The sequence below is a fragment of the Bombus impatiens genome, unplaced genomic scaffold, assembly GCF_000188095.3.
Source record: "Bombus impatiens unplaced genomic scaffold, BIMP_2.2 scf_0142, whole genome shotgun sequence".
Classification (NCBI taxonomy): domain Eukaryota; kingdom Metazoa; phylum Arthropoda; class Insecta; order Hymenoptera; family Apidae; genus Bombus; species Bombus impatiens.
In genome coordinates this window covers 632,382-658,535 of record NT_176561.1, presented here as the reverse complement: position 1 = coordinate 658,535, position 26,154 = coordinate 632,382, and the positions used below count along the sequence as shown (strand labels likewise).

General features: G+C 37.6%; 1 protein-coding gene across 2 annotated transcripts; it reads left to right on the top strand.

The window, feature by feature from the left end:
• The first annotated feature begins 5,083 nt into the window (after window positions 1-5,083).
• Window positions 5,084-25,313, top strand: LOC100747481 (LIM/homeobox protein Awh). Of its 2 annotated transcripts, none has more exons than XM_024365644.2 (4): window positions 5,084-5,332; window positions 18,759-19,084; window positions 24,002-24,456; window positions 24,915-25,313. In XM_024365644.2, the coding sequence occupies exons 2-4, from the start codon at window positions 18,906-18,908 to the stop codon at window positions 25,121-25,123; spliced, it is 843 nt and encodes a 280-aa protein (XP_024221412.1). In that variant the 5' UTR covers window positions 5,084-5,332; window positions 18,759-18,905; the 3' UTR covers window positions 25,124-25,313. The 2 variants fall into 2 exon arrangements, with proteins under 2 accessions (XP_024221412.1, XP_003487212.1); XM_003487164.4 differs by lacking the exon at window positions 5,084-5,332 and adding an exon at window positions 10,810-11,336.
• Window positions 25,314-26,154: the final 841 nt, after the last annotated feature.

Genomic DNA, 26,154 nt, shown 5'->3' with positions numbered 1-26,154 from the left:
ATCCATTTTGTTCTATCAAGATAAAGATCACAACGTTCGACAGATTAGGTTTCACGTTTGTATAAAGATGCATCGTTGTAAAAGACGTGTCTGTAAAAGAAAGATACTTTTCGGGCAACCTAATATATATGTATATATATTATTGTTGGGAAAACCCCCAATAACTTAGTCCAGACTTTTACTACAGCTACGCTTAAGTAATAAAAATAAGAAATAGTTTTAATGTTCTAATCCGATTTTATGGCTCGAAGCTTGGGCTCGAAATGACATAGCGGGTAACTGGACGTAGCTACGGTCACGGAAGGGACGTGTACCTGACAGAGGTATGGAATGATTATATGGCTCTCTTTACAAACAAAGATTGACCCGAGAGGTGGGGAAGTGGGGAATTCCACTTGGATTTTTTTTGGAGTTCATGCAGATAAGTTTACTTGTACGTGGAGTTACACGTGTATCACATCGCATTCGTCATTCCGTGGATTCTTTATCGAACCTGAATTCGTTGTCATCAACATCTTGACCATCCTATCGCCGCTACTACTTATAGCCTCTTGTAGTGCCCACATTTGTACCAATAAATATCAGCTATATTCGCGATGGTAAATTTGAGCGAAGGTTCATCGAACGCCCAAAAATCCAAACTTAATCATTTAGATTTAGATTTTATCAATGTATCCAACCGTGATGGTCTAATCTCAACACAGTGCTGATGAAATTTCAAAATGTTTATTATAACGTACACATAATATGTCATAAATGGAGCCGCCAAGCGTCCCAATACTTTGGTACTTTGGTACAAAACTCCTGATTTTTTTAACTACTCAAAATCCAGTGTAACCCGGTACGTGATGATATGTAAACAGAAGAAGGTTCTCTTGTCGAGATGTAACCGATTACACGGGATTTTTCCGCCCGTATTACACGCGCAGGTCGAACATCGCTCGTAACTGTGGACGGAACGAAATGAAACGCGGTGTTCGTTGATTCGAAAGGAATAATCGGATTAAAGGCTGAATACTGGCTGCCACGGGGTGCAGTTCATTGTGAACGTTGACTTGAGAGGGATGAAACCGAACGTAGCTATGTGGAATACGGGCGGTTCCTTTCTCCTACGACAATCGATGCCCGAGCCAAGCTTCGAGGTCTGACCGAATTCGATTCCGGGGCACTGAATGCCTGCCACGTGGCCCCTATTACATAATATTAGACTTACACCCCCTTACACCCTCTTATTAGGACGTCGGTGAGAGTACAGCAACCTACGACTGTGATTTTCCTTCGCGATTCACTGAAATCGCGGTCCCACGCGATCATTTCGACTGTGATGCTATCGATGATGATGGCCACGGTGGTAGATTCGAGGGAATCAGTGGTTTCGTTTTTTCAATTCAAAGGGGGAGATGTACATGCCCTGCTGTTCGTAAGTATCCGGACACTTCTGTCGATTCGTAACGGCAATACACGAATGTACAATATATAAATTAATAAGAAACTAATACTAGTCCAAGGTAATGTTTATCCTTTCTTGATAAAAGACGAGGATAACTGATCTCAAAATTGGAAATAATGACGGACGAGCTACATCGTGTGGAAATTCATTAAACCTAATAATTTCTACAATAAACATAGATGATATCAAATTAAACGAATTATTACAATACAGTTATTATCCATGAAACGTATATATTAAATAAATAAAACCATATATTAACGCTATATAATTAAATAATATTTTAATATATATTAAAAAACACTTGGATGTAATCTAAAATTCATAATCTACATCAAATGTCATAGGTGGGCATATAAAAATGAAAGAAAATTCTTAGACTCTTGAACCATGATGTATGTATATAACATAACGTGTTAACCAGAGTAACAATCTGTTTTTCCATTTATCTATAGTTTATGTGTCGATCGTCTGATTGTGTGATACGCAAACTTTAGTCCGTCCTATAACACCGATCGTTACCCTGACAAAGGAGATCATCGCTAATCCGGAACAGAATCGCCTCTGAATACGAGCACAAACCTAAGCGCGTTACTATACGCGTATCTCGTTTCTAATTCGTGGGGATCGGTGCGTTTATACGTCCTGAGGCTTAGACGACATGCATATACATGCACTGCCGTTTCCTATTCGCACGATTCGCCTGGGAACAGGTCGTTTTCCTCACGGGGAGAGTTCAGGTGCGCCCTCGCCGATGATTCAGCTTGAATCGAGCGACGCGCTGATAATGTTCGCGATAATTAGTCACGAGAGAGGCCGATAGCATCTACGTTGGACCGTTAGCCAGCCGACATCGAATCTTTTTCTCGTCGTCGACAGATTGACACTTTTCAACGATCGAACGAGTCATCTTTGAATGTGCGTGTAAAAATTTCGCGTAAAAATTAAACGCCGATTGTCGTTGATTATTTCGCTCTTTTTCTTTTTTCATGTCTCTCTTTGTTAGTGAATAATAACGTGATTGGAGGGGTGTAATTAAGGATTATGAGGATGATTGGGAAATATTACTTGTGTGGGATCGTAGTGTTTTTGGAGATACACGTGACTCCTGCGTGAAACGATATATAAGGACGAAATTTTGTTCTGCCATTCGTGACTTCTAATAGCGAGCAGGAATTCTGTATACATAGCGGTATTTAAACCGTCAAAATCTAAATTTGGTGAATTTTGTTGAGATACTCCAAGCCACCGAAAGATTACTTTCATCGCTTTTATGTGGTTTCAGTGATCTCAGTTTGATTTACTCTTTGGTTTTAGGAAATTATAACGATATTTGTGAATAGAGATTCGATAGTAAGTTAATAAACGCTATTATTTCACATGGATTCTTTATTAGCTCGTTATATTTTATATTTACTCGTTATATTGAAATATATCAAGAAACGTAAAGCATACAGCAGCTGTAGAAATATTATTACAAGCGGAATTTTTTTAATTGCTATACTTTAAAACATGATATACGATCTGTTTATATAAATTGTAATTATAACTAAGAATTCTTTATTTTCCTTCAGTTTTCTTATTGTCTTATATTCGTTATCATGTATCGTTTATTTTAGTGTCAACCGGTTTTACTCCTCCATTTAACAATCTATATCTAACATCGTATCTAATAATTACTCCAATTTCATAAAAAGAAATATCTACACAATCGTGTCCACGATAATAGTCATTTATATTAATGGAAACTGATTTATCAATGAATCAAAGCAATTCGGAATGGATGTTCGATTATTCAATTCTTTCCAATTGGTGAGGCACCATTTTCCGACGCGCTATTATGTTTCGAAAGAAGCTGCTACAGTTACGAAAACATTACAGACTTACAGTCTTCTTCGAGCATGACACGTCCCACAAGATACGCTAAGAAAACTCATGGCATTCCCATCCGATGACGAAATGACCTGTGCTGTTGCAGGTGAGTAAGAATCATCGGCATGCGCTATCAAAACCGTTCTTTTATTGTACCGTGATTTTCTTTCTTGAAGATCAATCATTTGCTGGACCTCCGATTTTGACGTTCCAACGACCTTGTTCCGAACAATTGATGCATTGTGTCTTGTTTACCTTGAATCTTTCGCTGGGCAATGAAACGAAGGTTCTGACGAAAGTACTTAATCTCTGAATGAAAAGATCAAAGCTACTGATAAAGATTTTTGTTATACTTGAATGATGTTTATCGGCTTCGGAAATTTTTATGGTAATAGAAATTAAATATAGTTGGAATTTGTTATATAATTTTTTAGTATTGATACAAATTTTATTATAGTAATAATATAAATGTTTATAGTAATAGAAAATAAATATAGTTGGAAATTTGTATATAATTTTTTAGATTCTTTCGATGTTAAGTGGTGACATGTTTACTAATCTAAAGCACCATAGATGTAGGGTAGAAATAATTTTGTTAAACAATCGTATTATGAAATAAGTTTTCCAACCGACGAATGATATAGTTTTTCATCTTCTTGTGATGTTGTCAATATTTTGATTTAACAGATGTAGCCTTTATATCAACATGCCCCGTTAAAAACTTTCACAGAAGAAGCGTATCCCGTACTTTATAACCAGAAACAATGAAAAAAACTACTCGTAAATACAGATTTGGTAAAATGAATACCTTTCAATGGCAGTCGGGTTCATTAGCCAAACGTATCGTTAACGTTCGTTAGCGTAGCCATCGCGCGGTGCTGTACGTCTGCGCGGATTCGAGGAATTGCCTTACAGCCGGAAATTTCACGAGATATTTATGTATTGGAAGGGGGCTGCAACTGTCTACGGTATAGTCCTGTAATTTCGGGATTTCCACTTTCCAGCGTTCGCCGAGAACCGTAACAGGGCCGAGAAGGAACGATATAGTACCACGGTTCCCAACTTGCAGTTCGCGACCCTTTTTCTATGTTATCACCATACCATTAGTCTCTAATATAATAACGAAAAAATGAGAAAAGATCGTTTCAACTAGTTTCGCTATTCCGTGCAAAGTACAAGATTGAATTCTTAGATGTTGACGCTCAACCACTCAAATATCCCTATAATTCTACAAGTCCCAATATATTTTCATAGATCGTTCTCTCGCGTGGTAAGTTTTGGAAAATCACTTAAAGAACTCAACCGATAAGATGTGCAAACAACAACAACAACAATCGTCTTCCCTGTATCAACGAGTGAAAAACTGCATGTTTGAAGTTATCTCGTTGTTACTGCTAATGAATAACACAGAGAGGGCGAATATGATAGATTATTTGATGATTATAAAAGGTTGGGAAACACTGATGTAGAGGGAAGGAATACGCGCGACGGTTTCCCCAACGCGTACCTCTCATCCTCCGTCTACGTCGCGCTCTCAGCTTCCTGCTCTGTGATCTCAGCCCGTCTGAGTTTCATCCCTCTTCAAGTTAGCTAACAGCAGGATCCTGCACAATGTAGTCGTGATTGCAAATCCGCTCGTTATCATCAAAACTGCGCCCGACCTAACGAAACCCACCCCCTCGACGCGCGCAAGCTCCTCTCTCTCTCTTTTCTCTTCCTTTCTCTTCGATCGTTTCACTTCTGCGCGCTGTATCACTCCGTCGTTCCTTTGACGCGACGAAGTAAGTACTTTCGGAGAGTAAAGAGATTCCCTGCTTTCGCGAAATTTTTCTTCTTGACCGAGAGTTCGAAAGTCTGTCTTCCTCCCTCTCTTCCTCATCTACGCTCTTGGATCGAGTAATTCAATCACCGATAATGGAGAAGCGAACTTTCGGCTTCTGACGGTTGATTCGACTGGAAGTGGCGTGAAAGTTGAGGCTGTTGCGAGACAGGGGATGTTTGCAGGCTCCGGTATGTTTTTGGGGTGACTTATTATTTTGCATGATACGGGAGGACGTGGAATGTTTGAGATGACTGCTGAAGGTATTTTGTGCTTTAGCTTGGTAATTGAATTTCTCAGAAACAATCAATTTCATTTTTCCTCCAATTCCTCCATTTCATTCTAGAAGTACTGGATCAATGTTGAATTTTCATATCATTTTGCTTTCATTTTATTTTCATAAGCTCGCTTATTGGAAGAAAGCGGTGTAGATGATAGCAAATTTCAAGATAAATTTCAAAAATTTTTGCAACGTCGTCATCCTCTTTTGCTCTTTAATTTGTGGAATTGATCAACGTAGATTCTGAACGACTCGATCAACGATGATAGTAATTCGTACCGTATACAAGGTACGGTAGATGTTTTCTTGCATGATAATATTTGATTTTCGATCCTGTTGCGTTCTATCGGTCATTTCCAACGCAATTGCATTCTTTCAACGTTAAAAGATATTTCAAGGAAAATATAAAAAAATTGTTATTGGTATGCATGATTCAGTTAACAATGTAAACGACATTCGTAGGAAAGTAAAGAATGTGTAAATCGTGAAAAACGGACGAATGTAAATCGTGTCTAAAAACACGTTTCTTCCCTTCCTTTTCTTCTTTCACCAAATATTTAACACAGCCAAAGGCGTTTCCATGCTCGCAGTTTCTCTCCAAGCATTTTCAAGAAATTTTCCGACATCCAAACGGCATTATCATGATAAAAGTAGTCCAGGAACCTATTCGCATTTGAAAGCGACCAACATTCATGGGCCATTGTCGCGCAACCCTCGATACTCCATAAAAGAATACAAATTCGAGAAAGCAGGCTAACATGTCACTCGCAGCTAACCGCCTGCTGTGCAAACATGCAAACTCTTGTTAAAATCCCACTACGTAGCAACTGAGTTTCTTTTTCCGTTATCTTACACGAAACGCTTGACGTTAAGAAAAACGTTGATAAACCTGACCTCGACCTACTCGCGTCCTCTAAAAAATCGTAACGTTTCTTAACTAATATTCGATGAATCAGAAATAAATGTATGACTGATCGATCTTTCATTAACGCGATATTTGTTATTGATTTATTAAAACTGACTGATTTATTAAGGTCCGATATATCGATTAGAATCTTATATTTTTTTGTATATGCGATCATAATAGCTCAATCTTGTAACACTGCTGTGTTAAAGACGAAAGATTGTACCTGCAACTTTCGCTTGAATCAAGCCATTGCTGCCAGGTAGAACAAAAATAGTTTATCTATATGTATATTAAGTAAGAAAGCTGTATCTGCATTGAAACTGAAGATATAACAGCTTATATGTGAAATCAAGATCTTGTTAAATACTAAAAGTTATTATTCTCAAATTGTATAACCAAATACGTTTATTTTGAAATAAAACGACAGAACAATGCTAATGAAATTTCAAAATACGTTTCGTATAATACACATAGTATATTCGTAAAAGGTGTCTACAAGTGTTCAAATACTTTGGCGAGCAACTGTACGCGCGATTTCCAAGGAGGAAAGGACGTCGGTCGCGAACGAGATTTTCGATGGTATCGATTAACGCGACAGAAGAGTGCCGGGCAACGGTTTGTTCGTTCCCTTTGCCAGGATCGGCACCGGTGGAACCCCGTGGCTCCTTTTTCGAGGATCCTCCGCGTGTCCTCGCGAGGTAGAACCTTTGTCCAGTCTCGCTCCCACTAGCGAGATAATTCGACTGCCATTTTTCTCGCTTTATGCGGGTAAGCGTTACTAATGGCCCGTTCCCTGCCGATCGCGAGGACCCTGCACCTTATTTTGCTCGTTCTTGAACGCGTAAACGCGTTTACGCACTCTTACACTACGCCTCAAAAGTATCCAGCCGCTTGCTTTCACAAGATGTATCTAGTTTAATTAGTCAAAATACACACGCATTTTTCGTATCTGATTCGAGAAGCGAAAGATTTTACCGATAGAAAAGTAGTTACTTCGCAAACCCTGTTTTTTTTTAATCATTTGTAATTAATCTGTCACCAGATCAGGGTTTTTCATGGAAATTTATATTCTTCGTATAATTTTTGCGCGTTTAAATTTCTAATAAATGTATAAACATTCACGGTATATTTAACTATAGGAAGAATTAATTTGTACATGTATTTTGATAGAATTTAAAGAATCGAAATACTTATGAACGATAGTGTACCTACTTACAGCTGGTGCACGAGCGCGTTTTGCGAACCTGTGCACACGCGCCTACGATGATCTTAACAAATAGGGCATATCGTGCTGCATCGGGAACGTATGACGCGCATTTGTCTCGAAAATGTTAGGTCGGCTGTGGAGGCGCGAGTAACGCCGCGATAAATGGGGAGAATTCAGGTTCTGTTGGTTCCTTTATAGGTAAAGGATTCTTTGTGAGTGGAACTCAACCCTTCCGGTGCGTACGTCTGATGTTCGAGGGTGGTTGAATGAAGTTGGTTGAGTGAAAAACGAAGGGAAGGGGTAGAAATAGGTAGATAATATTTTATTCCAATAGTTCTGAATCCAATAGCTATGAATATTTCCTGCTCGTAACAAAATTTATCAATGTCGAATTTCGACGTTAGATATTAAAACGACATCGTCCCGTAGAAACCAAAATAGAAACCTAAATAGAATTAATTTGGAATAAAGCTAGAAAAATCCTTTATACGAAATTAAAATTTTACCCTAAATCGAATAAATTATAAGTTACGACTAATTTTAAAGTAAAGTTTATGAACTGTTTTTTTCCGCTTTGAACAATTCCTCGAGTCGCTTTTGAGATACTTTTCCACGACGGTTTCTCTTGCATATCTATTGTTTAACATCGTCGTCAAATCGGCCCACGGATTCCAATTTGAATATGCAACACGGAATACATCTGCATGCAGTTTCGCAGCAGGTGTTCCTTCCTTTTTTTCTGCTCCAAATCCTACCTACTTCACACTCGAGGAAATTTCTATCATTTCGGAATGCAAGGGTTTTGTCGTTTGCTGTGAAGTCAAGAAACGGCGCAGGCTTTTCCTCTCAGGTAAAAACTCATATTACGGTGAAACTCGAAACCAAATGGGTCTTCCACCATATATATATATAATCCTTGAATACTTTCAATACGATGACATGGAGAAAATTTATTATACAAAGTTTTGTCTAAAGATTTTACATACATAACAATCTTTTTTCAGAGTCACGATAAATATTTATTTCTGATATTAAATTTACGTAAAAAGTCACAGCTCCATTTACCATTTATCCACTCCATTTACGCACTTGCATAGTCATTGCAATTTGAACGCGTTTGCAAAGAAACTCGTAAACCGATATCGATTTAAGTAACGTAGATAACGCTAAACGTTTTTTTATTGAATGTTAAACTTTCCTTTATTGAACGTTAAAAGTATTTGTTTCTTTCCTTCAAAATATATAATACGTACTTACCTACCTAATCGATATCTTTCCGCTTAGCTTAAACATCGATGCTTGCATGTGACGATCACGTGATCCCACAGTTAATAAAACAGCATTCTTTAAAAAGTTATCGATCATTCATTCGCCAAGTTTTCGTTCGATTTCGATAAGAATCAATATTTGCGATTGACGATATACACTAAATGTCACGTATCGGAAATAAGGACGCAGTTTGTAAATCGATACCTTGATACCATGTAAATCACGTAAGGAATGAAAAACAATGACTTCCTGTTCGTGGAATTGCCAAGTTATATGAAATTTTGTAAATGTAATTTTTATTTGATTTTGAAGGTAAACACGTAGGTGCTTATTACTCCCTTTCATAACTTTAAAACTATCTTTGCAATGTTAAAATATTGAGAATGTTAAAATGTTACTTGTCTTAATAACTGTAATCTCTGATTTTCGCAAAACTTCGGCAACTTGTAAGTAGATCGCGGATTTAGAATTTAGAGCGAGACATATTTAAGATAATTCGAAAGCACGTGTCTCTCTAGACGATAATTCCAAATATTCATAATTACAGATATCAAGATTTGGTGATCGGATTTCGAAATTGAACGCGCAATTCCAAGTCTGTTTAACAGTAGCTGCTTGTTCCTGCTATGTAAATGTTTTTTTAATAAATTGTTCGATAGTAGCGATATTACTTTGGTACATTTGTTCTCTATATTTTCGTCCCCAAAAGCAAGGTCGAAAAGCAAGACCGAGTTGACCGTTTAGTCACGGTTCACCCTTAGACGTACACTATCCCTTTTCAACATTTATTTATACGTGTCTACTTGCGTGGATATATATTTTATATTTCTTCTCTTCCTTTTTATTTTCGATGAGTTTGGGTTCTCGAGGAGGTTCGAGCACCTGTTTGTATTTCTGCCCGCCGACACATAAATCATCCTGGAATGGACTAACGCCTTTTATCACTGCTATCCCTCTCCAACTCCTGTCTTTCTCTATCCGAACCATATTCTTCTCTGTATAGGTGTGTAAATAAGTGTATAAGTGTGTTCGGCTCTAGTCGAGCGACCCGTTTACGCCCACGTCTAAGATGAATATGAATTTTTCATTTTCATAGACCCAGAAAAACTGTCAAACGAGTTTTTTGGTCCTACCCCTCGCATTTTTTTTATTTTTATTGCCATGGCGCGCGTGTGCACGCATCCGTGAAATCCAATGTTTCTTGAATTATGCGTAGATACAGGGAGAGGGAAGATAGAGAATGAGAGACAGTATCTTTGCATTAGAAGAAGACGGTTTAAAAACGACATTTTTGGTTAACGAGACATTGATGATGTTTACTTTAAGTTGATTGATTCGAAGGAGAATGAACGAATGGTTTTGGGACAAATGGAATGATTCGAGTGAATTGTTGTATTATTTTATGGAAGAATGTTAAGCGAAGTAGAAAAACGAATGAAAGTAATTGACAAGTGTTGGCCAGTGTTTAATTTTTGGTGAAAGCTAATTTTGCAACGAGACACCTTAATTTCGTAGTATAAGAAGTAAAATTACAATATCGTTTTATGAATAGAATTAGCAAACTGCAATGTTTACGAAACGTCGAACAAAGTGTAACGCACTATTAAAAACGCGATCGAAATCCTATGCTTCACAAGTGTATCATATATGCATAAAAGTTTCTTGCAAGAAAGCGCAGAAACTCAAAGGAAGAAGCCGGTGACAAAAGGAACGTGGAAAGAAATAGAAAGTGAGAGACGCGATCAGCAAAAACCAAAAAAGAGAATCAACTCTACTATGAGGAACACGTTGCCCGCAGAAATTCCATTCGATTGTGATTCGCGACTTCCCCCACTACTCCGCAAGGAATTTACGATACCAAAAGCCTCAGTGGTGGGTTTTCGCGCATGGAACATGGGCGTGGTCGATTGGGCGGAGCCTGGTTGTCGTTCCAGGGGTCTTCGTCCCGAAAAGCATCGTTCCTGTGCCGCGAACAACCCCGAGTCGAGTCACGCAACTCCGTTCCCCACCACTCAGCCTTCGACGTTCTAACACACGCGTATACGTGTACATACACGGACGTGCACGGAGTGGAAACAGTGCAAAGAAGCGTGGATACACAGCGTGAATGTGTGAGTGATAGACCGAAGCGGCGATTGCAGAGTGTGGAAGGGGCAGGATCGAGGATGCCAGTCTTCCCCGGGCCACGGATCTGGACGGCGTATTTTCTGCGATCCTTTTCGATCCTACAGATCCGCGATTTTTTATTCCTCGCGAGTCGCCTGGTTTGGCTTTCTTTGGTTTGATACTGAAACTTACTCGTTTGGAACGAGTTATCGGATCGTAGCGCGAGTTTTACTTTCAAAGTGTTGTGAAGGGACTTTGTGGACTACACACATACATAGGTTGACTACTGACATGTTTTTGTCAGTTTAGCACGTGTATTTGGTATATCAGCAGACTCTTTTTTTGGTTACTCGATGATTATGAAAATGAAGAGAGGAAGTTTGTGAGTTAAAAGGAAGTTCTGGACCAATTTCAGGAAAGATGAAGGTGAGTGGATTGAGATTTAACTCTGAAATGCTATCGTCGGATAGTAGGTGTCTCGCAATAGTTTAGACAACTTTGTTATCTAACGTTGTTAAGATTTATTTATTTCAGCCTTTTTAAATTTTGTGGTAACGAAAATTAGTTAAGAATACACGCATGCATTTAAATAATGTATGTATCACGATTTGAAGTAACACATATGTATACATGCTTACATACCTAGCTTCCTTTTGTTTGTCGATTATGAAAGATTAAATAAGATAGTGAAAAATTTTGTTCGATTCATTGACAGTAGGTAGATAAAGAAGATAAACGTAAGTCGAATATGTGAAATATATATAAGGTGTATAAACAGGTGTGAATCATTTGTTTAAGCGAAGCGATGCGCGGGTTTCGAAAGTTTTTCGATGTTTTATCGTTGTTTTATCGTTATGTTTTATCAAAAAGCTTTCTTTAAAAATGATAGGTTATAACCAATCATAGTACCTAATGAAATACAATGTGAACATTGTTCAATATATTTTTGTTTACATTGTCAAAAGACATTAGAAACCTCTTTATCAATAAAAAGTTCTTGTTAAACACCTATATACCGAGTAGTAAAATTAAATATATAACTCTGTTACATTATAACGTTGGAAGTAAATTTTCAAATTGTCTTTAAGTTACATCGAATCAGTAAAATCTGAAAAGAATAGCTTTTTGCAATTATTAGAAATATCTTACGTCTCGTTATAAAATTCATTATTTTAATTCATCGAAACATTGCACTTCTATCCTTTGAATATAATTTTCATATAAAAAATCCAATTTAATATTCCGATGTAAAATTCACCTCGTTATAATTAAAACATATCCTACCAATTCATCAAAATTAATGATTCATTGAAACGTTTTATCTCAGTTCTTTAAATACTTTAAACTCCGTCATTGTTGTTGCACAACAATTACGATCCTGCACGTCAAACTCATAAACGTCACACCGAACGCACACAATGTCCTGGCAGCAAGTTTTTCTTAAAAACTGTTTCTGGAACGAAACGACGCGACGGCCATGATAATTTTGAAATATCGCGAAAAATTATTTACGATCGCCGGCGAAACTTATAAGGCCGATAAATCACTGGGAATGGTATACTCGCTCGTGCCATTAAACGTCCGTCCCGTGTAGCAAAGTGACGAATCGGATGTGTACGAGGATCGTCGATGTCCGGTAGTCGGTAGTGAGGCCCGTTTGACCTCTTCACCCTGACATTTCTCATTTTGTCAGCTCATCTCCGTCGTTTCGAAGTGTTGACGAATAAAAAATGAATACTATTATTCTTCTTAACTACTCGCTGATTGCATTCTTCGAGCATCGAGTCCACTTACGAACGATTGAGAAATTCTTTCTTCGTTTCTTTCAACGAAAATTCGATTCTTCTCTCGCGATAATTGAGTTAGAAAGATACTTGCGAATTTTCGAATCACGATCGTGTAAAATATTTACATTTAAAGAACGATTTATAGGAATTAACCGATTTCGTTATGAGGATCTTCGATCGAAATTGATACGGTTTTTTTTTTTTTGAATATCTTATTATACGTACTATATCTTTTTGAATCTATACATAACTACATTATTAGTAAATACACGTACGCGTACCGATAATTTGCAACGTTGAAATATTATCTACTATCTCAAGTTTCTCATTTGCACCTATCAAGCCTCGATCGCGCTTAATCATAAATTCCTATTATCATGTAATAAATGCAGCTCGATGATTTCGTTGTATAATAACGCTATCGAACGTCATATTATGAAATTGCAGTTCATTAATTCTATTGTTTAGAAACGAAACATTTTCACGCTTCGTCTATCAAATTAAATATCAATTCTCGAAAGTATTCGATATGCTAATAAAGATTACACAAATATCTATTCAATTTTCTTTCCCGTTGATTTTTCGTGAATGATCACTTGTCATCTCACACTGGCCCATTGTTTTAAACGCTATACACGCTATCGTCATAGCAACTTTCATTCTTGTTTGTGCTTCGATATATATAAGTACTTTGTTATTCCACTCTCATTAAATTGTCATTAAATTTTAATAAACGATTCTTTCACGGAAAAACCAGGTAATTTTAATTTTTTCTTTATTGCTGTCATTAAATGCTAAACATGTATGTATAAGTAACGCGTTTTTTTACAATATCCTTCAAATTGTAAAAAAAAAGTATGAACATTAGCTAACAACATGTTTAATCGCATGCGATCTGCGCATTGGAAAAATCAATGTGAAAATCAAAGAATAGGCAGGTTATATGTTTCGATGGCCGATTTACAATGACAACCCTAGTTTACAGGGATTCGCAGAAAAGCAACCGGTCGAAATTCAACAGGTAATTTACAACAGGTCAAACTTCGTCGTTTCTTCTCCAATATCTTGGGATCTTCCACGAAACTGAATTCGCTGAGTTCAGTGGCTTAAAAAATAATTTATAGAAAACGCAGGTATATTCACTTAGGTGTACAATCTCTGGCAGAAAGTTTCCGATCAGAAGAAATTTCTTAAAATCTTTCGTGTCTTCGAACTATAATTTTTATTATATGTTATTATATTTAATACATTTATTGTACGTTATTATATGTGATAAAAAGCAATGGGAAATTAACGGGCACTTAATGCGAGTCATGAGTTAAGTTAAAAATAATCGAGTTTCTTCAGCAAGGAAATAGCCAGAGAAATGTCACAAAAATCATAGGATGTAGCCCAAGCATCATTAGCGATTTCAGAAAAGAAATGTGACGAAACGGAAAATGTATCTGAGAGCGAAAGATGAGTGGTCCTCGTGCAGCAACTAGTCGAAACGATAGAAAATTGCGTAAAATTGTGAAAAATTTTAGACGAGCAACTTTGAGAGAGATAAATCGGCACAGAACGTTTCCGACCGTATTGTCAAAAATCGTTTAAATGAGATGAGTTTTTCATTTCAAAAAGCTAAGACATGTAGCGGCACATGAGTCAGAGGACATTCCAAATCATGTTGTTTTGCCTCGGAGTATCAAGACCGTCAGATTACAAGTAATGTAAGAACAAATGAACTCTGGGCAAAACAATGTCGCCGCTACATGCAACCGTCGAATGAAGACGATTATTATATGAGTATAAATAAACAGACTCGATCGCGTGCGACACAGTATCGAACGGTTCATATCGAGTATCAACGAGTATTAACGAGCATCTCCAAGTATCTACGCGACGAACAATAACGAGTATTTATTCCGAGTTTTATATTGTATCAACGACTCGCTGTACGCATATTTATTTATTTCGAATATACTTGACGTATTGCGACAGCAATATTTCGCCCTCATTATTTCGCGATACCGATTCACGACAAATCCTCCACAGACAAAACAACTCATAACAAAAAGCATAAAAGAGAACGCGTACAATGATGTAAGAAACATCCAAACTGGACAGTGGAGGATTGGAAGATAGTAGTAAAGTAACAGCAAAGTAATAAAAGACTGTTTACGCGGTAACAGCATCGAAACAATGAAATGGCCAGCGAACAGTCCAGATCTAAATCCGAATATTGAAAAGACTGATTCGCGAGAAAAGGCCTTAGAATAGAGAAGAACCTCGTCAGGCTATCTGACTATCGTGGGAAGAAATTCCCCGCACAGATTGTAAATATCTCGTTAATTCAATGCCACAATGCGTCAAAGTAATAATACATTCACATGGAAACGTACCAAAATAATAATACCTACGAATATTTAAATTAACAAATCGGATCGGCAACTTTTTCCCGTGTAATATTTTGTTCTTCATCTCGCTTCTTTTTCCTAATAAATGGAAGTTTGTGTTAGTTTATTATCATTTAAGTATTTCACGTTAAACTTCTTTTCAATTTCCCATTATTTGGGTATTTGTATTAGGTCGTTCGAAAAGTTTCTTTCGTTTTATAAGGAAATGGTGGATGCATACCATTTTCCGTTTTATATTATTTTATCGAATTACGTATGATCCATTTTGTTCTATCAAAATAAAGATCACAACGTTCAACAGATCAGGTTTCATGTTTGTATAAAGATGCATCGTTGTAAAAAACGTGTTTGTAAAAGAAAGACTCTTTTCGTGCGACCTAATACGACAGCATTTTGTAGTTCTGACACACGGATGTTTTTAACAAATTTCGTATTAATACGTCCGATGCAAAAACTTTTTGCCAGTATTTCTTGATATCTTCCTTCTTGCATTTCTTATAAATCAGCAACGATTCGTTTATGCTTTCTATAAATTTAAAAAGCTCTTCAACTGTAAAATTAAGGGTTCGATTAAAAGATTGGAAATATTGTTATCTAGCCACGTGATCTTTCATCGAAGCAATCGCGTTATTATCATTTCTTAGGCTGAACATCTTCATACAACTGTATTTCTTCGAATGTTCTACCAAAGTAAATTGCTCAAAGGCGTTTAAAATCTCCACGAAGCAAGAACAATCGAAAATATCACTAAATTTAGGAGCAAAATCTGCTAGATTTGAATTGAAGATTATATTTTCTATTTAATCACGCGATCTTCCGGTTATTTCATCGAGATAATTGCGCCAGTAAATCCGTGATCCGCGACACGGCGTATTAATCGACACGGTGTTACGTTCGAAGAGAAACGTAGCTCTCTTTCCGAGGGAAGATCGAAATGCCAGAAGGTATAAATCACAGGTGGGAAGTTCAACTTTGCCTTCGGCAGATCATAAATCAATGACCGTCCAGTTAAACGTGAAATGATTACTGGCCGACGGGAGAAGCTACGACAAGGAGGGAAAGGACAGAGAGAGGAAGATGAAATGAAAAAGACGTGTTCGTGTAGCGTCTTCGAAATTGGCTGTCGTCGATGTTGTCTTTCTTGAGGTATCCGTTGTGCAATATCCCTGTTCTTTATATGTTTCGCGTTTTCACGGCGATTCACGTTATATTTTCGTTCGTTTGTGTGTTTAGTTCGCGCGTTTAAACCGGCGAATTCAATTTGAAGCCGACGAATAGGAATTGTTTACGACGGAGGGTGAATTCTTTTGAAATATTTTTCTTTCACATCGCTTATTTTTCGATCGAGGAAACGCACTTTTAACGTTCTCGAAAAATCTTCGCTCGTTCTAATTCTGCCGCGTTCTTTCCGTCGTTATCGTGTTTTTCTGACGTTAAAAAGTATTTCAAGTTTAAGCAAAATCTGAAAGAACTATTCTTGGTATATATGTACATGAGTTTTCGTACCAATCTTTTGTCCAGTATATTCGCGAAATAAATAAATGTGAGATTGAAGTATAAAAATGATAAAAATTTAAGGATCACAGCAGGGTGAAATAAACGTTTAATAAATTGAAATTTTTAATTTCCCGAAGGTTGATAGAACAGTTTTTCCATATTAATGTACGAATAAAGCAGTAAAGAGAAGAAGTACGTGGTAAATGCAATAAATCGAAGAATATAATGTAATTAACTCATTGATTGCACGCTGTGGGGAACAATAACCTTTGTGCATTACTCGTGTACCAATTAATATAATCAAGTCAAGACTCGCTGTTCCAACGTACTCACTTATACATAATACACGCACGTGTGAATACACAGGTGGATTCATGAGCACGTGTGCCGCGACATCGATAAGAAAAAAATTGCATACAGATCAGATACGCGTTATCTTTGCGTTTATCTCTCTACGCACTCACAATGACAACCTTTCCCTCTCTCTCTCTCTCTCTCTCTCTTCGTTGTACCTACTTATTTGTCTCTTTGTGTTAACCAAACCTCTAACAACACGATGGGACTGAAAAGAAAAAAAAGAGGAAAAAAACTAACCAGCTGCATCGTGTCGTTCGAGTGTCAATTAATCGAGCTCGAAACTCTACCACGGGTTTGTTTCAAGCGGTTCTTGACTAATGAACGACGACTTGTTAATGAATGAATGCATTTTAATCGATCACTACCATTTGCTATTAAAGATCGAATAGAACGATAATTTAATGTAACTTTTTCATATTTCCCTAGATTCCTCGTTTCAACTATAAAATATAATTAACTTCCGAGAGATTATAAAAATTATACGCACTTTATGTTGGCACATCCCATCCTGAAGAATCAACTGGAAGTTAAAAGAAAAAGAAAAAAAAGACAACTTGAAAATTAGTAAAATCTCCTGCGTTACGCATTCAATTAAAAGGAAGCTGCGCAGCTACGATCTTTAGGGGCGTGCGTATCGCTTAAATCTCACCATCTACAATGAACAAATTTGCGCCTACCTAAAGGTCGTTTCGCGTGTACGCACGTTTGATACACGATGTGTGCGTAGTCATGCGAATCGTTGAGGCCGGTCGTTGAGGAACGAAGGGATCATGCCCAAGAGCGGCATCATTTATCAGCCGGCGGCCGTCCGCTCGTTTATTATTTCACTTTGCCGAGTATTAATTGAGATTTGGAGCCCGCAGCCAGCCTTTCCGTACCTCCACACCCGGAAACGATCGTCTTATACTATGTGTTTAGCGATGGCCTCAAGTACGTCGCAAGTAGATTCGAATATTCAACGATTATTCAGTTTCCTAGGTTGAATGTCTCAACAAGAATGGTACATTTGGCAAGCGAGCGATTCTACGTAAAAGAACAAATCGAAAATATGGAATAAAATTTCTTCATACGACGCATCATTCTGGAGACAATCGGCTTTGAGAATAGAGTTACAAATGTAATTAAAATATAGGTTGAAACGAAGATGAAATATTTGGCAAGTACGACGAATGAAATATTATATCCATCTATCAAAACACGAAGAGAACATCCAGTATTCGATTCGGTTTGGCGCTTAATCCCATCGCTAATGATGTTTTTTTCTCGTACGACACGGTGACGCTTTATGAATCGATCGATCGTGCTGGTTTCGCTAGCTGACAAATTCTAACGCGAGACTCTCTTCTAATAACGTTAATACCGTGGCTCGTGTTCTTTTCCATCGACTCCGGTATTCCATGTAAAATGTTCGTTTTAATGCCTTGGCATTAAATTCACGATGACATTAGGTAGAGACTTGTAGCATCTGCTTGAAAGGTTTATCGAAGGAAGGTTGTATGCGATGGGTTTTCTTTTTGTACAGGATGCTTTAGAGTTGCTGTTCAGAGCTTTAAAGGGTGTAAACTAGTACAATGTAAAGACAGATTGTAAAGTATTTGTAAAAGTCAATAAATTACCTATCATGTAAATTACACTAATAATTTCTCTCGAATTAATTTCACAACAATCTCGTTCGGTAATCCCAGGCTGAAATCTTCCTAATTGTTCTTAAAATTATCGTCGACAATGAAATCTTCGATCATCTAAATAACTATAAAAAACTATATAACTAAATAAGTATAACTAATAAAGTAAAACGAATAAAATTGCAGACGGAAATCGAGACGGAGCCAGATTGCACGGACAGCATCCTTTGTTCGAACAACAACAACAACAACAACGTGAACACCAATAACAACAACGTAACCAGCATAAAGAAAGCTGTTACTAATATCAACAACAACGACAGTCACGATGGAATGGAAATGGACTGTGGCGGTTGCGGGGAAAGCGTTCGCGAGCGGACTGTCCTCTGCGTAGGGGGTCGTACCTGGCATTCCAGATGTCTGAAATGTTGCGCCTGTGCGAGGCCTCTGCACGATCAGCACTCCTGTTTTCTTCGAGGGATGAGGCTCTACTGCAGGCACGACTACGCCTTGTAAGTACAACTTGTTTCTATTTCTAAGGTCAGTGGAGCTCGTTGTCCAAGTTTAACCATCGTAATTTTTTGCGTCAGTGGGGAACATAGTTTGTTTGGTTAGGTTAGCTGATTTATGTGACTGAAGGTACACTACAAAAGGTATTTTCACATCGCTGTATTCATTATAACACTTACGTACTAATTGGTTAGGTCTAAGCATATTACAGTTCGTGTTATCGAAACTTGATGAAATCATTGAGAAATAAGGATACGTAGCTAGCCACTGTTTGTCATAATTACAATACGAAGACAAAGTAAACAATTTGTCCCTTAAACAAGCATAAAGGGATCGTAAGCCACTGGGATCATTTTAGCGAGTCACTCGTTCGTAATACAGAACGACCCTTCGAAATCTATCTCAAGGGACTTGTTCATAAAATCCTTTGAAAGTAGCTGCTCGACAGGGTGCCCGAGATATCTGTTATACGAATGTCAGCGTATTCCGCGAGAAGCGTTTCGTAAGTCGAACAAACGGTCATTCTTTTTCAGGTGTTCACGAGTGGTAGTCGAGAAACGTCCTCTTAAGCTTTGGCTTTGCTCACCGGTTACGTATCAGTGGGGTGTCTGTTCTTCGATCAGCTGGAATATTATTGGATTCATCGGTAATCCTTCGTGTCGCTTCTGGATCGCGGGCTAACTGTCCCTTCTGGTTGATTATAGATCGCGACCGAATGATGGAACGCTTTCGTTTGATGAATTGCTTTTTTGATTATGCAAATCTTACGCTCTTATGAGCACGATTAAAGAAACAGAACTTAAACACCTTAGTTATCTTTTATTAGAGAAATATTAAACCTACTAAAACTTATAATTAAAACTTATAATGAATAGGTACTGTAAGTGCCTTGTGCATTTTGTATATTTTTGCATTTTACGCGTTTTTCTACATCTACATTTCGCGTAAATGCGTAAAAAATCCGCAGTCTACTGATTAAATATCTTATCGCTATTTTTCTGCGATTAAGCGACTTAAGCCTTAGTCTTTGTAGTCCTCAATGATACCAGTTAAGAGTTAAACGTATCAATCGGAAAAGTGAAAAAAAGCACGATTACAATGATTTAGCTAAAAGCTGTCTGTCTTTGGAGTCACGTGGCCGTCACGTGGGTGCAGATATTCCCGCAGATGAACAGATATCCTTACGCGAGTATTCGACATAGGGTCGAGAGAGATTCACCATTGGGTGATTAATGTCTTCCGATGTAACCTTCTTCTTCTTGGTTCTTCTCCTCTTCTTCTTACTTCTCTTTTCTTTTACTTTCTTCTTCTTCTTCTTCGTCTTCTTCTTCTTCTTCTTTGGACCTCACGCGTACAGTCGGCTATTCACGTCATATACGTGTACCACGCATGCTCACGCGCGAGCTGCGAGTCACGATGTGACGTTGAAGCCGGGCTTCGATGCCCGCTACGAATAAAGGACATCTCATCTGACGTTTTCTTGCGGTTACAAGTCCCTGGAGACGAAAAGAAAAGACGCCGGTTTTGACCCGGGCCGTATACGAATATTCGCAATGGCGAATCTTTTCAATCGATGGATTTTTTTATACGATCTTCAAGCGAATCAAAAAATGTACGCGTGTATCTGGTGTGATTTAAATTCCTACAATGAGTTTTGTTTAACAATTGTATATTGACTAGATTTTTTAAATAGATGATTAGCGAGCATATCATAGTAGACGGTTAATAAACGCATTATATTTAACTTGTATTAGATTCCATATGAAAATAATATAAAACCTTCACAGATGAAAAGTATGTAAAAGAACTAAATGTAACAGTATAAAATATAGAAAATCAGTGCGGATTTTTATGTATTTACGGGAAATTTATAAGTACGAAGGTGTACAAAGTATAATACTCTTTATGATACATGGCAAGCAAAACAAGTCTCTGCTTCGTTTCCATCTGTTTAATCTTTATAGAAATGTAACTTTGTATAAAAATCCGTAAACTAACGATAAGATATGCAACGAGGATGAATTTAAATATAGAACAAGTATGTAGTATAATTATGTATTTCTATATAACTGAAAGTAAAAGATATTTCAAAGATAGCTACGTAAAAGAGAGCAGAACGTCCTCATCGTTGCAGATTGCTTGAAATTATCGTCTCCTCGGCATGTTTAGGAAATCGTCGAAATCGCAGTAGCAGAAATGTAGATTACCCCCGGGCTTGCAAGCGTCGTGTCTCGAATCGTTCTCAGGAGGGCGTAGGCATTCGCATTTAAGTGCCATTAAGGCAGAAACGATAAGGTCGTGATTAAAGCGGCGACCGATTCCCTGTCGCGCAGCATCGGCCACACTGAATTAAGAGAACCGGAATTTCGACGCTGGCATGGCTAATAGAGCGATTTCTGGTTCATCCTGCTCCTTCCATTCTTTCTCTTTCTTTCTTTTTTTTTCTTTTAATTTTGTTTATTCTTGCCTGAGAAACGACACGAGGAAAAGGATCGTGGAAGGAGAATAACGTCGGCGAATATTTATTAATTTAAAAGACACCCGTCCCCTGCTTGAAAAGCACCGACACACGAGGGTGGACCAAAGAGAGGGAATCACAGCTAGCTGCCTTACGAGGCGAATTCCTTAGACTTTAGATGGAACACTGGCAGTTCTTGCTGGTGACTCGGCAGCCACGCACACGCGTGCCTGTTTTTGTATTCTCCAGAGAAAAATATGGGCAACCCGTACAGAACTGTATACTTACGGCTCTAGGTCTATTACTTTTTTAATTTATAAAGCAATTTGTGCAATCAAAATCATATTTCAGATTTAGAACCTCCACGATCATTAGATAACATAATTCGTGGTTCTTCGAGTTTTGATATGACGAATAAAATTTAAATACAGGCACGATACAAACAAGATGAAGCTTCCAAACAATTCTCTCTGATCTCCTATAAGTCGCAATATAATACAATTAAAATACTAGATACGTAATTCAGTAATAACAAAATTATCTTAAATCTAAAGAATTCCAAATTTTCGTACTAAAATTTCTCCATTCATACTCTATAAACGTTACTATATGGCTTGTTCCTATTACCAAAAACGATAATTCAAGCGTAAAATATCGCCAACGTAATAATTTATCACAGAGCCGATTTATATCTTAAAAGATATCGAAGATCGCGATCGAGATCTGGCTTCGTAGCGCGAGAATCGAATGCAGTCGAATGAGGATCGGAGGTATAAGGGGGGACTATGAATTCTCTACTGTGCAGAGGTCGGATAGCGGCCGACTTAATCCCCCGTTGACTTATAGGGCCCGCCTATGTGGAAGAACAAATGAATAAATTAGGGCGGGGTCGTTTGGTAGCCGATGTACGGCCCTGAAGATTTATTGATACCCAATACCAGTTCCTCTGGTCTGGTTACACGCTGCTCCTGACCGTCTCTTATTTCGCTCTGATCCGACGTAAACGCGCCGGAAAAGGAAAGGGGTGGCGCCACTATTTATGCTAATGACACCTCAAACTTTCACCGGACCTTCAAGCTCAAAGAGATCGCGTCAAATGATTTATTTTAAACTATATGAATCTTCCTTCGTTTCTTCTTTTTATCGTGAATTTTATTCAGTAATTGTCAGTAATGTTAAAGTAATTACAAAAACAAATGTATATTTTATTTGCAAGAATCGACCAATAACGATAATAAAATGATCATGATAAGTAGGTACAGGTTATGAAGTTCTAGGCGAAGCTTTCAGAGGTTTAAAAAGATACTCAGGGTCAGGTATAGATGTCTCGTCAAGAATGAATAGATACTTGCGTGCTTCTAGGCGTGCCTTGTGCGCGATCACCATAACCAATAATACCCGAAAATACCATGGATGCGACGGTGACGATGCGATTCGTGAACCGACTAATCCTTCCGTGGCTTACCATATTTTTCCATACAATAACCAACCTTTCGGTCGATCCACAATTCTTCTTTTTCACTTATGCTACTTATATTTTTTCTCTTTCTTGTTACAACAAAGTTATTCTTCGTTGCGAACAACAAGTTACCTGTGGAGCTTAAAAGTTCTGTTTCCTTGTAGAATTATTTTCTATATAGCTATTGAGTATCATCAAGTTCGACTCGGTGAACTTAGACGAAGACAAGAAATCTAAGAGGAAAATTAACAAATTCCATAGATTCTATCAAATTCACTTCTCCATCACACACCTAAGTAATAAAAATCCGTGGTGTACCTATCATCGTGGCAGATCTCGTTAAAAGACGAGCGTATCGTTTCCTCGTAAGAGCCATCCACAAATCGCTTATATCTCTCCTTTTAAACGCAACACTCGTAAGATCGTGACCCGTTTCCTGGTGTTGGGCGGCTAAAATTCAAAGGGTTAGAGTCATTTGTAGGGCGAGGGAAGCCGCGGGACTGAGACGTCCAGATAATCTCGACGTAATCTACCGGGCGAATCGCGAGAGGTCGAGCGACCCTTAAACCACGTTGCTGACGCGTTCTAAAGGACATCGAGTGGCGGAGTAGTATGTTAATGAGGACAGGACCATCGGATTCTCGTACACGGAGGTCCTGAATGAACCTGCAGCTTCGACCAAAATAGCACCTTCATCCTCCTCCTCTTTCATTCTTGTCTTCTCCTCGTACAATTCTTCCTTTCTACGAAATTTAAATAAACTTTCTTGATCGTCGATCAAGCGTTAATCTAATACCGAAACAAACGTATCGCGACAATTTCGGTGCATGCTCGTGCGTAAACAGGAAAGATCTCGAAGAACAAACAAATCTTAAGTTAATAATAAACCTCAGCTCTTGGATTAACAGTAGAATTTTTTCTTTCTCAACATTTGGAAGAAGGTGGAAGAAGGTACAGGAATCTTGAATGTACGATAAAAATCCCTCTTTCTTGACATTTCAGAACCTTTGGTGCAAAATGTGCGAAGTGTGGTCGAAGCGTAGGTGCGGGTGACTGGGTGAGAAGAGCCAGGGAAAGGGTGTATCACTTGGCTTGTTTCGCCTGCGACGCCTGTTCTCGTCAGCTGTCGACGGGGGAGCAATTCGCCCTGCTGGATGCCCGATTGCTCTGCAAGGCTCACTATCTCGACGTTGTCGAAGGAAACAATACCTCATCCTCGGAAGATTGCGACTCGGAGCACGGTGGCAAAGGGAGCAAGACGAAGAGGGTCAGGACCACTTTCACGGAGGAGCAACTCTCTGTTTTGCAAGCGAACTTTCAGTTAGACAGCAATCCCGATGGCCAGGATCTTGAAAGAATAGCTCACGTTACGGGACTGAGCAAACGAGTGACGCAAGTCTGGTTTCAGAACTCGAGGGCCAGGCAGAAGAAACACAGTGGAAAGATCAAAACGCAAAGTAAGTACATTTGTTATTTGAAAATGTTGCAATTCCTAGTAAAATATAAAATAAAGTAAATAGAAAAATATAAACGATAAATTAAAACAGAAAATACAAAGTGTACGTGGATACCTCTGCGTATCGATAATGAATTACAGGAAGAAAATACGAAAATACGAGAGGGCAATTAGTATCGCCATGATTTATGCTTCCTTGTTTATTGAACTTAATCAAGTCTATAGAATTAATGTACGAGTTAATATGAAACGATATTACAGACATTTCGTAACTTGAACTTTAGATTCGTGCGTTAACGTACCAACTATCTAAACAGTTAGTACCATTATTTGGATCGAAAAAGACGAAATATAATATACACGTAGGATCTCTTTTACTAAAAATCTGAAACTTTTTCTTTCTCTTCTTATAACTATTCTATATTCTCATTCCTAAAGAATAATTCATTTCCTATCTAGTGCACCATTCACCACCAATGCAACATCATCCAGGTGATTTGTACCCAACCAGTGTAAACATGGTAGGTGCCTATTTAGGGGGGTATCAAGGCGGCAGCGCAGGAAGCGAAAGTCCTGGCAGTCCATTGACACCACTCACTCCTTTAACACCTCTAACCCCGACAACGCCCAATCACCTTCAAGCCCAGTTCTGTCATCAAACGGGTTAACTTTATTTAACGATGTCCAATACCGGTGATCATTGCTTCCGAATTTTACCTTCGTCGATCGTTTCCAAGTCTAATATTGTTTGCAATGGAAAATTTAGCATTCGAATTTAGAAGAACATCGATCTATTTAGAGAGGAAGAAATTATAAAATTCTAGGATTTCGAAGAGGGTACATTAATTCATTCGAAAGTTTTGATACATGTAATTCTATAGTTAGGTACTTAAGTGTAATATAAATTTAGCATAAATTTTTTCAGAGATTTATGAGAATTTGGAATATAGTAAAACCTCGATTATCATTAAGGAAATACTTGATTATTCGAACATCGATCGATTAAAAATTTGCATATGGTTTCCTCTAGGGAAAATTGTAAGATAAAAATATGGTCAAGGTTTTACTTAAAAAGATTATTTAAAACGAACCCTCTTTGAATTCTAGAACGCTTAAGGATAAGTTTTAAATAATTGAGATATTCTCTGTCTTTTTTTGTACATACCCAAGACGAATTGTTTCAAACAAAACAAGAAGTAAAAGTGATATTACGAATAGGTTAATATTCTATAGTGAGGATTCTAGTATACGAATAGAGAAAACACGCTATCATTATTTATTCTGATTCGATTGCAATAGTTCGTAACTTGTATTTGCATTTTACAATTAGTCTACTTAACTATTTTACTTGGCAAGAGTGCAATGAAACGGAAAGTAGAATTACAATTTTAATAGTGTTTGTAAAAAAGGTCTCGTTTTTCATAATTAATAATTATTTTATAAATTTGATTTGTCACGAGATAGATTTTTAAATTTTCAATTTGAAAAAAATCGGAATATTTCTATAACATTAATTTCATTCAAATTTCGCTAATATTATTATTCGTTCTTTTCAATTTAACTTCAACAGTTTGCAACAGTATCAAACCAATGATTACAAAACGAGTAACTTTTAATAACATTGACACGGCTCATTAGTATTATTTAAATTCTCGCTATACGCGTGTCCCATGAAGTATTTTATTTTTAATATAAGATT

Coding starts and splice junctions, on each gene's coding strand:
- LOC100747481 (XM_003487164.4), top strand. Junction 19,085..24,001: donor TGCAGGCACGACTACGCCTT/GTAAGTACAACT, acceptor TTGACATTTCAG/AACCTTTGGTGCAAAATGTG. Junction 24,457..24,914: donor TGGAAAGATCAAAACGCAAA/GTAAGTACATTT, acceptor TTTCCTATCTAG/TGCACCATTCACCACCAATG.